The sequence below is a fragment of the Thermobia domestica genome, chromosome 11 (assembly GCF_964235325.1).
Source record: "Thermobia domestica chromosome 11, izTheDome1.hap1.1, whole genome shotgun sequence".
Classification (NCBI taxonomy): Eukaryota; Metazoa; Arthropoda; class Insecta; order Zygentoma; family Lepismatidae; genus Thermobia; species Thermobia domestica.
Window position 1 is genome coordinate 63,136,510 of NC_137464.1, and position 15,657 is coordinate 63,152,166.

Consider the following 15,657-nt stretch of genomic DNA (forward strand, 5'->3'; position numbering starts at 1 on the left):
TGTCCAATCAAATCGTTGTTCATGCAATCGAACAAGTAGTAGTCCGAAGGAGCAACGTCTGGTGAATACGGCGGGTGGGGTAAAACTTCCCATCCGACATTTTCGAAATAGGTTTTGACCGGTTTTGCGACATGTGGGCGAGCGTTATCATGTTGAACAATAAGTTTATCATGTCTGTTCTCCCATTCTGGTCGTGTTCTGGCCAGAGCTTGCTTCAAACGCATTAATTGTCGTCGATAACGTTCTCCATTCATAGTTTCACCCGGTTGCAGCAGCCCATAGTACACCACACCTTTCATATCCCACCATATGCACAGCATAACCTTTGCACAGTGAATATCTCGTTTTGGTTGTGATGGACCTGGTTCACCTGGTTTCACCCAGGCCTTTTTTCGTTTAGGGTTCTCGTAATGGATCCACTTCTCATCACCCGTAATAATTCGATGCAGAAACCCCTTTCTGCTCTGTCGTTGAAGCAGCAATTCGCAAATGGTTTTTCGTCTTTCAACGTCTCTGTCTTTCAATTCATGTGGAACCCAATGTGACATCTTTTGAATCATTCCCATGGCTTTCAAGCGTTTGGAGACTGTTGTTTGATCAACGCCTAATGCTACTGCAAGTTGTTCCTCCGTTTGACACGAATCCTGCTCGAGCAATGCTGTCAATTCTTCGTCTTGAAATTTTTTTGGCTGTCCAGCTCGCTCTTGGTCTGCCAAGCCGAAATCACCACTTCTAAACCGTGCAAACCACTTCTGACACGTTCGCTCAGCTAGAGCATGGTCACCATACACTTCCACCAAAATACGATGACTTTCAGTCGCACTTTTCTGCATGTTAAAGTAATGCAGCAGGACACCCCGCAAAAACACTTTATCAGGCACAAATTGCGCCATGTTCACTTAACTACAAACTAGTGTTGTTGACGCTTTAATCCACTGCCCTATACTATGAACGATACGCGATGACAGGGGTTTGCGACACATGTGTGGATACACGGAACTGTGGGACGCTCCGTTCGTTGCGCCATCTCTTGTCCACCCGCACGAATTAATTCCTAGACCAAATATTAGTATAATAATTGCTCACTCCTGCAAGTAAGTGAAAACTTCATGTTTCTATATCAACTAATGGTCATGATATAGACTTAAGTTTCCATATAAAACAATTAAATAATTTAGGTCTTATGTATAACTTCGACTGATTTGATTCAAGTTTTTGTTCAATGTTTGTTTTTAGAAAATTGATTCCATAATTCTAGAAAAGAATAGTAAACAAAATAATTCACCACCTGCAGACTCTGTTTGCACTTAGATGCAGATGCAGCAGCATATCTTAGAACTACTTCCTACATACAAGTACTTTAAGAAAAGAAAGTCATGAGATTCTCTTGAAAAAAATCTTTTCAAAAGAAATACCTATTCTTGTCTGATGTGAGTAATGTAATTTTTTTTAAAAAAATTATTAGCTCATAGCCCATCCCACTCATCTTCTCAGCTCTCACTCATTAGCTCATAGCCTTCTCTTCATCCTATATAAAGACGGCAAGGCATAAATGATACATAATAAATCATAGTACCCAAACTAACTCAACTGTTTTGCGATACGCAGAAATTACGGGGACCACTGAGTTGAGTTGAGTTGAGTTTGGAGTTTAACATCTCGTTTAGCAGCGAAGCTACATGAGACGTAGTCCTACAGCTTAAGGTGGAATCCGAATCACATGAGAATGGGACCTGGTCTTCCCGCGCCCACGACGCGTAAGCCAACCATACAGCCACGAAGAAGTTCAGCGGGACCATTCTGAAATTCATACCGTTGTATACCATGAAAGCTGATTCAGTTGGATGGGAACATAGCCTCCTTGTTGTATAATATTCATCTGTTATTATTATTATTATTATTATTATTATTAAGTGAACGCACTTTGTATCAATCATACATTCTTGTAAGCTGTAGAAACTGAAGTAGTAATCGAAATAAAAGAAAAGCAAATGACAAAATTTATTTTTAGTGTTTAAAATTACAAAAACAAAAGAACGAAAGAGAAAGAAAGAAAGAAATATCAAGCAATAGTTGCCAAAACTTAATTTCCGAATAAGTCAAAGTCTTAGAGCAAAAACTTATATAGTTCTGTTCCTCAAAAACGTAATTAACGAGGAAACAGACCACCTAAACAAAAGACTGAGGATTATGTAAATAATATGCAGAAAAATCATGAGAAAAAGATTTAATGAAAGAGAGTAACAAATTTAGAGCATTATACAAAGTTTCAAAGATCAAGCTGAAACAGCAACAGAAAATATGAAGTGACACAGACAACGGTAACAGCAAAACAAAACACACGATGGGCTCTTAGCAGTTCTAGCGAAATAAATTAGCAGATAATTCATGTATGTTTAAACTATTTTTATATTTCTACAACGGACAGTAAATCTGCAAATTATTATTGGAATAAGGTGTATAAAATTACTGGTAATACTGCTAATGCATTTTTCGTAACGTTGAAGGGACAGTCAAAAGAGAAAAGAGTCTACACGCCGGCAACGTTGTACTAAAACTCACGCATCGTATCACTGGTTATTTGTTCATGTACTTTCTCATCTGAAAGGCCCTGTAGTTCATCTTATGCGTAAGTATGGTTTCAATAAGTTGTCACAAATATAGAAACAGTAACTCCTATGATTCATAATTCGTAATGAGTTAAGAAGTAGTGAACAACGTAAATGGTGTTTACATCTGGTGTTCTATTTAATATTTTTTTTTTCAAAAATAGTTATAAACAATTATCAACCCATTGAAGAATAACTTTTGCTTCTATTGAATTTGACAACTGATCTGTAATATTCATAGAATACGTCGCAAAGTATTGTGGATTTACGACATATCACAACAATAGGCATAATACAATTAATCTTACCTGTGGCAACTGAACGACAACTTGACATATAGCTCCTGTAGTTACTGGATTAACTGAACGCACTTTCCCAGCATAATTACGACAATGACGATTAAACAACGAATTTATAACTGGGAGTGGAACTGAACTTAATAGCAGAGTTTGTCTATAGTAACGACTCCACCCATTCAATGTCCACAAGCGCACCCGAGAAAAGTCCGCACCATGTGAGTCTCTGGGTTGAAGGTGGAGATGTTCGAAGATATGGAGAACGTGATTCCAATTCTGCATAAAGAAGATATCAGCTTGATCAAGAATTAAAACTTCAATCGATGTTAGGAAATCATAATCTCGTTCGCTGTCCCCTTCTGCCCCGACGATCATTCGAAGTCCAAGAGGTGAGGCAACTATGATGTCTGATGAATAAAAATCAGCATATAACTGGAATTATAAAAATAAAAATTCGTATAATAGAACGTTTCTCTACTAATTAAAATAATTAAATATTACGATGCAGTAAACTAAGTAATAAACAAAATAGGAAATATATTTTGGTTAAAACTAGGGAATTACAAGTTCATTCATTGAAATTCATGAAAATATATATATATATATATATATATATATATATATATATATACGTTAAAAACGTGTTGGTAATCAAACTTTCCTTTCCCCTCCTATCCCCGAAGAAATTAGTCACAGTTAATGAATGAGCAGAATATCTTGCTTCTGCCACAAAAGAAACTATAAATAGTAATATCATGACCCAGCCCGTGGTATTGTACGGAATGTAGCTCAAATACGATCCACGAACACAGTCTTCATTTATTGTTTTAATGTTGGTAATTTTATATATCACGCATGTACCTACAGGCGATTAAGTTAAGATGTATTTAATGTAAATTATATGTGTCTTTAAACTGCGTGTGTCTCAGTTGTCGAAGAGTGATATGTTATAAGGAGGATTATCACTAGCACACTTATTACTATAGTTCAGATTTCTAAGCAAAATGCTTATTTCTTTGAACACTTCTAAAGATATGCAGAAACGTTGTACTTCGTAGTACGCACTCTGACAAGCAATTTAAATTATGGTTTATAGTGCTTAAAACGCTTATTCTGATAAATTATTTTGCTTGCTTATTTTATGATTTTCAATTAAAAATTGCACATTTTACTAAAAAAATATCACATTAAAAATGCATATTGAACTCCTATGCACTACTTTTATTATCACTCATTCCATATTTTCCGTATTACATTCATAACCACTTCTCCAAACTACTTGATTTTATAAAGCATTAGAAAATTCGAAATAATTCCTTACAACATTCACTTTCTCTTGACAGAAGAAATTTCAGTAATATTTTCAGGGGACCTAAGGTGTTGCTAAAACTGAATTCGATAAGTTTAGCCAAGTACTACTAAAAAATCCTGATTACAAAACACTGTGCAAAATTTCTGCAAAGCATTTCGGTGAAGAAACAAATATTGCAGAGGAATCCATCAAAAAAGAATTGTGTTGCTTTCCACATGCTCCTGTGACGGCATGCAATGTGAAAACAGCACTTTCACTGCACAAATCATTTTTCAGTGACAAACGCAAGAAAATCTCAGTATGACCTTATATACTGTAATATCCTCGAATAAGGCAGTATTTTACCAAAATAAATATTTCGTTTGATTTTCGTGTATTTGTTTTTGCTTATTCTGATGCTTATTATTATTATTATTATTATTATTATTATTATTATTATTATTATTAATAATAATAATAATAATAATAATAATAATAATAATAATAATAATAATAATAATAATAATAATAATAATAATAATAATAATTTATCGAGCATATTTGCATGCTTACGTTATTATTTGATGTACTTATAAATCCGAGTACAAATAAGAATCGAGCCTTTGGTTGTCCAAATTGGTACTCAGCTTAACTCTTATATCTGATGGTGAACCTGCTAGTCCCTTTCCACATAGTCTTGGATGCTGACTATTTATAACAGATTTACTTTCCTGAAGCTTTACTAATAGATGTTAGTATGGTTTAAAAAGTTGACACCTGTCAAACTTAAGTCTGAAGTTGATTTGAGGTCCTCGCTATATGTCTACTTGACTTCACTACTTCCTCTGGTTTTGAATTTCAGACCAGAAGTTTTTGTATAGAACTGAATGGCGAGCTCTTAACATATGTCACATGCAGTTAGACATAACTCTCACTTGCAATATGATGTGCTCATGTTTTCAGCTTATGGAATTGTAGTTTGAAGAAGAACTAAAATGTCCACATACAAATTTACGTGAAGAAGCAATTTTAATGCACGAAGTTGCAATATCAGCGTGTACGATCTCATCCACAAACACACATCACATGTTTCAGGAACGAACACATACTTTTCTGTTATGTAAAATTAATAAACTAAAAAATAAATGTAAGTACAATAATAATACATATTATCACCATCTAAGTATTCTGTCACTCGTACATCACTTGCTGCAAATTTAAAAGTTTCCGTGCGTTACAATTCTCTCTCAAGTTTCTTCTTTGACATTTCCTCTTTGATTTCATTCATCAACTGCAATCATCTTCTTCTTCTTTTAAATTCTACCCCATCTAAATTTAAAAATCAATAACCAAGCCTCAAAATCAATCAACATATATTTATGTGCATTTATTACCTTTAAACTTTTCTTCGTTACTGTAAGACCAACGCGGAAAGTGTCATCAGTGTTCCCTGCAAAAGTCATTTCATAATCCTCCGGTTTGGGATTTTTCCGAGGCATTGCTATCTCTTCTCCACTGAATTCATCAACAAAACGTTTCTTGTTAAGTACATTTGCTTTCTCATCCGGCATCAGAATACTGATGATATTTTTCACCACCCTGGAAAACAAATATCAACGTTACCATAACATGTATAACACACATAACTTCCAGATTTAAATAGATAGAACTGTAGAAAATTAATTAAAGATTGACAAATAAAATAAGGTATGTATTTGCTTGTACGGACTAGTGATGCTGTGCACTGTTGAATCGAATGATCCTCCCTCTCATGAATTTCAACACAAAACTATAGAAGGTCTCTAATCTCCGACAAAATACATACAATGTTCTATTAAAAATTGAGTGTTATTAATAAATATTCAGGAAAATGTGTTATATAAAATTGAGGATTACGTTCTCCCTCATTATTGGCCTCAATTGAGACGATTGGAAATTCTTAAAAAAAATTAGAACATCCGACTTTTTTTTTTAACGAAAGTAATTATGGAATTTTTATTCAAATTCTCGGCGGGTAGGTTAAGTAAGTCCTCATATTTGATCAAGTTCAACTGAAAAAGTGGGTATTATATCAAAACCTCAATAAACACATATTTTATTTTGTGTTTACGAAAATTATCATAGAATATACTTTTTTAAACCTTGGGGAGAAAAGTTCCTTATCTTGTTATCGATTGATTTTAAATGCAAGTAGCAGGAATCACTGTGAATCCTCGAAAAGCATACTCCATATTAAATGAAATTATATTTCTACGAAAGATATCTAGGATCATATTTTTAATCGGAGGCGGGGGGGGGGGGGGGCAGTAATCCTTATCCTTTTAGGGCCTGATTTTACCGTTCATTCTGGACTGATTTTAATCCCAAGCACTAGGTATTACGGAAAAAATCAAAGAAAATATGCATTATATTATTGTAAAACCGAATGAATTTGAACATTTATTGGTGAACTATAAACGAACTCGGGGGAGAGGGTGACAGAAGGTACATCCACTATTTTATTCTTTACTGATTTTATCTCCATGCAAAGAGGATGATTGGTTAACCTTAAAGAAAATGTCAACATGTTACGCCAAAATCAAACACTTTTAGCGAAAATTATCGTGAAACACATTTTGAACTTGAGGGGCAGGAGGAGGAATAATTCACCCTTTTATTCTTGGTAGATTTTAACTCCAAGCTGTAGGGATATTCACAATACTATTAAAAAAATATACGATAAGTTTTTTCATAATCAAATAACTTTTACGTAGTCTATATTGGAAAATTGTCTTACATGTCAATGTGTAAACTTGCAACATACGGTGAGTTTCACCCCCCTTTACCCTTATTACTTACTGGATTGCAACCCCAAACAACAAGGTTATTTCTGCATGTTGAAGGAAGGTCCATAGCAAGTTTTGTTAAAATAAGGTAGTTTTACGACTTATCATGGAATACATGAGTAGAACACACAAATGCCAAGCGAGTCGAATTCTAGAAGCTTCATTAATGTTCGCTTCAACTAGAATATTAATGTGTAATAAAGCAAAATATTTGTCTTAATTAGTTGGTAGTAGTTTTTCTTCCTCTATATTTCGGTATCAGTCCAAAGACACCGAAATATAGGAAAGAAAAACTACCCCGCATTTAAGGTAAATATTTTATTTTACTTCATGATACACACTGTTTTTGTTTTCTAAAATATAGTTTAAGCGTACGATCGGTTTAACTGTACAGCTAATTTAACTTAACCCTTGTGCTTGTAAGCAATGTGTTCAAGGGCACACAACCACTTACAAAACGGTTCCTATAATTTTAACAAAAGTATGCATTATGTATTCTGTGCTTAGTAAATACAACAAAGAGAAAGGCTATTTTTTACAATATTTTCTCTTATTGTCTTACAACGAATTTCGAACTGGCACCAGGATGTAATCACTGCAATGTAGAAATTATTTCTGATTATTCGGCGAAGTAGCAGAATCCAACACTTTGGTCCCTTCAGGTATTTCACAGTCCTCAGTAGTTAACAGGCAGCTCTCCATACGTTTCCTCAGACTATCATAAAATTTTGACATTAATGTGATTTTCTTGACGATGTTTTGTACCTCTCTTAAGCGGGACTTCTATGAACCTTAACACTAAGTGCTTCAAGATAAAAGAGCCCACTCGTCAATTGCCTTTCCTTAAACTGCTGGACTTAATTGCTATTTTTTAAATTTAATTTTGTGGGCCAAGTAAACTGTTATGCCACGCGCTTTTAATTCTAGACAGATCTGGCAATTCCTGAAGCACGTCACACATCACTCCAAGATTCGAAATCAACATTTGTTAAGTTTTCTTCAGAAGACCTTTATACGCACTTCTTTTATTTCTTTCCCTTCTTTCATCACTTCTGAAGTATGCAATAAACACTTCAAAATATTTTTACACTGCGGACATACTTCTAAGCTAGAAGTTACACACGTGCTATCTAAAATTCTTCCAGTTTTCCAGATTTCAATGTCAAGCTGTTCCGCTTTTGCTCTTAACTTTCTAGCATTTTTTGTTGATTAAGATATAATATGTATTTGTCCCGAAAAGATTTGAGATGATTCACATGAGAAGGAAAATCTTTATTTAGTAGATCTGCTAACCTGTGATTTGCACAGTGCCAAAGTATGTGTAATATTTGAGGAAACTGTTGCTTGAGTAAGATACCTACTTCTGATTTTCTACCAAGCTGCCCCATAAGTTGCAACTGTAACAGGATTTTATTTCAAAAAAGTCATTGTGAAACCCAGCTGCTGTTAAACGCATCATCAATGAGGTGAACACGCTTTCGGCAGTAGTGTCTTCTCAAGGAAGATGTCGGTGGATGGGCCCATGACATTTGAGCGCGGCCGTTTGGGCGCAAAACCTTTTATCCAAATAGGTTTACCTACCTACATATGTTATAATGTATTTCATAACTAGAGCCCAAATGTTTAAGCATTGGAAATTTCGAAAAAACTTCCGCAAATGAGTCTGCAAAAACTAAAAATAACATCCTGAACACAGCGAAGTTTTTGCATATCATGCACAACTTGTCTCTACCAGTTGAGAAGAAATGGGAAGAAACCGTAGCAAACTATTGACTGCCCGGTCTCCGTACTATGCGGCTTAGTTTTAAAAGAATATTTTCTTTTAATAAAATAAGACATATGTAACAAAGACATGTAATTTATGTATAAAAAAAAATCGTTAATGTTTAGTAATTATAAAGATGTGACTATATATTCATACTGTATTGTGCACTTGATTTTTGAGTCAGACATTATTAAATTTATTATAATAGTGTACATATTTTCATTTTCTATAATAAATTATACCAATATAATACGTACCAAGAGGTCAGAAGAAACGAATAAGAGCTGTTTTTGGAACAAAAATGGGTGATTCAGAAAGTATTTAGTGAATGCTTTTTGTTATTTGATCTGCCCATTAGGCCGGATAGTTGATACTCTATTGTATCAATAAAAAGTTATTTCGGATTTCATAAAAATACACACTTATAGGCACTAGCTATACATTGAAATAGGAAGAATTTGGCCAAACAAAATTTACTGTAGGAAGTCTGTGACACTCCAAAACAATTTTTTGTCCTTTATGATATATCTAACGTAAAGGAACGATACAAGTGGGCGGCAAAAAAACAGCATTATTTCCAATGAGAATATGCAATCTGTATGACAGTATGACAGAATTCTCAATGACCAGTTAAGAACGAACAACCACGCCGAAGCAGCTCATCGTGTTGCTTTGCGCCCAAACGGCCGCGCCTAAACGTCTGCCCCCAAGCGTCCTGCTCCGTAGTGGGTTCACTCATGCCTGGAAGCACTGTTCTGAGGTACACAATGAGTGATGACAGATGGCTAATTGTTGAGTTCTGTCTATAAGAAGGGCTATTTTACTGTTCGAAGTTGAGTATTTTCTTAAATAATTTGCTTTTCATTTTCGGTAGTAATGTGATTAACGATATTGATATATGCGTTAGTTGGACGACCCATACAGATTGCATTCAGTTCTTGCATATCAATTTTAAACTCAAAATCATGAAACGCTTGATACTTTTTAATCAATAACTTCTGCCATAGAAACGATTTCCTTTCAATTTTCATATGCTTTCGTGCACATTGCTTCTACAGATTTCAGTTTTGTTGTGCTCAATATTTTAACAGCGACCTGGTGAACTGCACTTTCTTTATATTTGATTTTTTTTTTTTTATGACGTACAGAAACCATTTGCTCTCATTTATCACTATCTGCGGCATTGATACAAATTGAAGCCAATGGGTGTGAAATAGTCATCTCACATAGCGTTCTGTTTGGTTCTAGCATACCAACTTCTTTGCAAGTTTTGCAAACCAGTATTTAACCTTTTACAATTACTCACTCATATATAATCTGGACATAATATATATTGTCCAGATTCCAACTTCCGGAAGATCATTTGGGTTACTAGTTTGAAGTCTGCAGCGGAGGATCACTGATAACGTCACTAACATTACACCCACTTCTGTTTGTAAAGTATTCGGTTTATATACCTCCTCAGAATTACCCTGGGCTTCTTTGCTGTCTGAGAAGGTGCAAAACAGTTTCTAATTTTTGTGTTCGTATTGAAATTCCACAGCGAATTAAGGACAAAGAAATAGAAACACAATGAACGATGTAATATATACGGAGCTAGGTCAAATATACAGCAGCGCTATAATTAAGCGAGCTCTACAAGCACAGCGTTGCCAGATCCGATAATTCGGATTATGCTAAGATACTTGAAGACTACACGAGATGAATCTCTACGTATAAACTCTTGAATTGTAATGGTGTTTAGCCTTCATTTTGATATAAGCAAAATACAACAAATAGATTAATTTTTTATTCTCTTGTTGATCCGACACCAAAATGTGCCGTCACAAGGATTCTAGAGCAATTGGTGGCTGTGTTCGGCTTGTTGTTGTGTCATCTCGTAAGGCACAAGTCGAGGCCATCTACAAACAAACTACATACAGTTGATGAAGTTGAACACACTGTGCTTTGAGATGATCCCATCTAATCGACGTGTACTTGTGCATGAATTGGATATTAGTCTTCTCCAGGAGAATTGTATTTATAGCAACTGTTTTCCCAGCTCGAGGTTGGTATTCAACGCTCATATCACCTGTCATGAATCGTGTTAACCAGTTTTGGGTTATCCGGATATTCAAAAGTTCCCTCCCCTTCCAAAGTATAGATTTCCTTTGCAATTTCCGAGGCGTTCACCATTTTCTTCCAAAAATGTCTTAACGGTATCGAGTAGCCACTTGATCGAGTTCCCATATTTGAAAATGAAATGAAATCTTTGAGTTTTACGTCCCACGGTTATGCCGGTTAGGCTAAAGGAGACGGTGATTATGAGAAATGAATGAAATGGTGGAATGAAGAAAGTGGGAGGAAACGGGAGAACCCCGAGAAAACCCACGCACACGGTGTTTGTCCACCACAAAGTTTACTTGGCGAGGGCGGGGACCGAACCCAAGACCCCAAGCACCAGAGGTGAACGCTCTACCACTGAGCCACAGCGGCCCCAAGTTCCCATATTTGATCGTGTCAGTTGACTAATACGGAAACAGGAGCTGATACGCTGTCTACGTAACGATTGACATACGCACTATGTCATACTAACTCCTGGTTAAATTTAGTACTTCCACATGACGGAACAATATAATACATTTGAATGGGTTCAAATACAAACGAATATATGCCTCACTCTGTTATATATGCAAGACAAATTATTTTGACCTGCAGGACATAATGTTCGTATCATCAGACATAATGGTACGAATTTTGGTACTTAGGAGATTTCTGGCTTGAAGCATTTATACTTATCACCGGAGTTAATATGAACGAGTCATGGAGTGATAGTGAGGATAGCTTCCTTTGTCTCAAAGAATATATTCGTATCTCTTGACCCACCAATGATATTTGGTATGTGGAGATTTTGTTACAGAAAGCAGAAATCTGTAATCCATCGTTACAAATGCAATGCATGAGCGATTGGGACACAAACTACAGACTTTCACCGAAATTCCAGACTGCTAGACACTCTGTTTAACTCATAGTAATAGGTAAAATACTATGTATTATAAATTTGAAAGGAATAATGTAGATAAGAGGTTAGTCGTCTGCTCCAGCAACTAAGAGGCTCCAGTTTCAACCTTTCCGACAAGATTTCTCCTCATCTTTACCTTTAGTATATAGATCCTGGATAACATTCTTTTAAGAAAAGATCAAGCTCCACATCTTATACTGTCACTGATCCAGTGTAAAATGACTCCCGCTGCTAAGCTCTAAATTAACTAATTAAATCAGAAATACTTTTATTTAATACAATGGGACCTTAAAGACTTTTGATAGAGCGATAAATTGTCCGAGGTCATAATATTGATTAAACAGTAGCAATACTAGTAAGTTTGTGGAAAAAGTTACCTGAGTGCAGCTTCTTTAAAAGGCACAAGTATTAACACTTTAGGTCTAGTGAGGCCTTGGTCCCGAAACTCCTCAGGAGTTTCATCACGTTTGGTTATTTTTGCATTGTGATGCAAAATTTTAGTTCGAGTTTTTAAAATATGATTCACAGCATGAAGACAATATACAAATCTAATTTCTTCTCCATTTTTATGAGTCCTTTCACAATAATACAGGTCTTGGTAGTTGTTAATAACAGAAAATAGTTCCTTTTGCAAAGTAGTAAAAATCTCAGATGAATCTAAATCTTGGTCTTTCAGATTACCAGAATTCGCACTACTTATGTTGTTTTGAATTTGCTGTTTCACGTAGAGTGTGGACAAGTCTACAGTTTTTATTGGCTTGGGTACGGTACCAAGTTCTGCGTATTTTGTATCTCCATCTATAAGTGTCTTAGGTTCAGATTTTACATTTGTACTGGAAACTTTGCCTGATTCACTAGCCGGTCGTGGAAGTTGGATGATAAGTTGCCCGAGCATTTGCCAAGTCACTTCATGCACTTTCTCTGACGGTGGATCACTGGTTATGCCTTTGAAAGTATCTTCACTCAGTTCATATTCAAGATGACGGCTAAATGGATCTTGACAGCTCTCGATCTCCTCCTAATAAAAGAATAAAATAAATCATTTTCTTACTGTTACTTCACCAAAAACTAATTCTATGCACTTTACTGTTAAACCTTACCCTAATTCCTTCTACACTTTCAGGCTATGATGGACACAATTACTAAAATATTCCTTTTGAAACGTTCTTCTGCCTTGTACCTGTTCTTCAAGGGAAACCGTTTAGCAATCATGTCCATCATAACATTGAAGTATGGAAACTGGTACAGGATGTCATTTAAAAGCATTTTATTCAAGTTTTGAGATTTTTCAGAGTAAAAAATTCCATCATCATCTAATATGTTTAGTAACGCTAATAAGGTACACCGAGAAACAGGTAAGAGAAGCTTTGAAACTGTATGGATAATAATATATTGTTTTTGCCTTTTCAAATATCAGGTTGTCTAGAAAGTGTTGAGCCTTTTGTGTATGAGATGGCGTTAGTGCGTTAAATCTTGGGATATATGACTCGCAGCAGGTCAGGTTTAATGTCATTTGCCACATTAAGTTAGATTTGGAAACAGTGGAGAAATTCTTATAATCAGACTAAGGTATTGCGCCGTGAAGATATTATGACTTTCTACAAAACTGCACTACATTTTACAATTTTATTTCGATAAAGGGGTAAATGCTGCGCAGGCCCGTGAAGAAATTTGTAATGTTTATCGGCAAGATATGTTTACAAAAGCAATAACCAAAAGACGATTCAGTCGCCTTCGTTCTGGAAATTTCGATGTACCAGATGCTTCTAACAGACAGCGACCAATCAGAAAAAAGAAAGAATGATATTCTGGAAAAAGTCGAGCAGCACTGGCATGCAAGCAATCACGACATCGTCTACGACCTAAACATCTACCACCAAATGGTATTAAACCATTTGGGAAAAGCTGGCTACAAAAAGAATCTTGACATTTGAGTGCCACATGATCTCACAAAAGAATAATTTACTCGATCGAATTTCTATCTGCGTATCTCTACGGAAACGTAACGAACTTGATCCATTTCTGAAGCAGATCATCACAAGTGATGAAAAGTGGATAACCTACAATAACAAATGTGCAAAACGGATCGTGGTTGAAGGGAGAAAAAATTAAATAAACAGTTTCTGGCTAAGCCGACAATGACGCCCAGAAACGCTATATTCTTCGTTTGGGGCACTGGAAGACCATCATATATCACGAGCTGCTGCCGCTGGACAAAACGATAGATTCGAACTATACCGTCAACAATTAGCACGACCGCACCCATCAATTAAAAAAAAAAAAAAAAAAAAAAAAGCCGAAACTGGCCAACAGAAAAGATGTCATATAGCATGCTCACAACGAAGGTCAGACTGCATACATCTTTAACGACACATCAGAAATTAAAAGAAATTCGCTGGGAGATTTTAATGCTTCCAGCGTATAACCCGGACCTGGCACTGTGAGACAATCATTTGCGAACCATGTGTCACAATCATTTGACTAGAAACGAAGGTCTACAGCGACGGGATTACGATGTTGTCAGAAAAATGGCGAAAAGTCATCTAACAAAATGGTGCATGCGTGGTCTCATTATGTTATTTTCAAATCAGAATAAATGTCTTCTCAATTATGACCTCCAACGGCTCAATACTTTTTAGACAACCTGGTATTAAATGTTTATCGTATAGCATCCATCGGTAAATATAAGTAAAGAATATTTCACTAAGATTCTAGAAAATTCCATTTTTAAATCAATTCTAGCGTAACAAGTTTTGTAAGTCTTGAAAATGTTCGTCTGATTTAAAGAGTTTTACGTTTGTAAATACTTTCATAGCTTTTAAAAGTAAAGAGTCAATGGATATTTTTTTCGTGAGTGTCAATTACACTTTTTCCACATTTTTTTTTTTTTTTTAATGCATAATATTCTTTCGTGAGTAAGTTCGGAATTAATGGACCAATCTGAATATTGTTTCGGTTTTGACATTTAGTCTTATCAAAATTACAACTCTCTCTGTCTATCAAAAAAGTGTCTATTGACTTGAAGCCAGTGACAACAGAATGAGAGGTGAGAACGCACTTTTGCTGGCGGTTGTAGAAATCATGATATTTTTCTACGAGTTTTTAAGAACTTTATAAAATTCTTTCACAGCAAATCATTTCAGAATGGTGTGTATCAGTACCTATTATAATTATTATTATTTAACCCTAGGAACACCCACGTATTTTGGCTTACATTAAAAACTAATGGGTGTGAGCCTCAAGCAGTCCCCTTCCCCCTTGGTGTTCTTACGGTTAACACTCAGGTTTCTTCCCCATACCTATCTTTCTAAACCTTTTCTAGACAGCTGAAAAAATTCGTACTTAACTTCTAAAAACTATATAAAAAGTTATACATTAACTTTGGGGAAATATTTCTCTATTTATGGGTGATACAAAATAGAAATACTATGCACTACACTAAAAAGATGTTGCTACTACATTACTGTAGCGATACAAATATAAAAATATTAAGTCATATTAAAAACAAATCTTCTTTTCTGAGCCCACTATTCTTACTATAAGTAACATGTTTCGACATTTAGACTTTAAAGCACGGCTTGTAAGTGTGCAAGCCTGTTATTTAAAAAACTGTTTTTAAATCGCAAACCAGTAAGGAATGACATTTTCTGGTGAACTGCAAGATAGTCTGTTTCGAGTAATCTGTGGCTGAACTTGTGTGAATTTATACTAGTGTGAGTAAATCTTCCGGTGCAAAATCACATCCTAATTTAGTAAAGGTATGCGTCCAGGAACCGTGAGTAAACTTGCGGAGGACTAGAATGTTCTTGTGAAAAAGTAGTTCTTATGAATCTTCAATCATTGTAATATAACTATAAAAATATTAAAATT

General features: G+C 35.3%; 1 protein-coding gene across 1 annotated transcript in view; it reads right to left on the reverse strand.

Annotated features, from left to right (window-relative positions):
- The window catches only part of LOC145664102 (U3 small nucleolar RNA-associated protein 25 homolog), a 36,032-nt gene that overhangs the window by 12,075 nt on the left and 8,300 nt on the right, over window positions 1-15,657 (reverse strand). The window contains exons 3-5 of the mRNA XM_081730452.1: window positions 12,165-12,805; window positions 5,591-5,795; window positions 2,918-3,337 (exon numbers count right to left, since the gene is read on the reverse strand). Of these exons, the coding sequence (XP_081586578.1) occupies window positions 2,918-3,337; window positions 5,591-5,795; window positions 12,165-12,805 (1,266 nt within the window). The remainder of the gene's footprint in view (window positions 1-2,917; window positions 3,338-5,590; window positions 5,796-12,164; window positions 12,806-15,657) is intronic.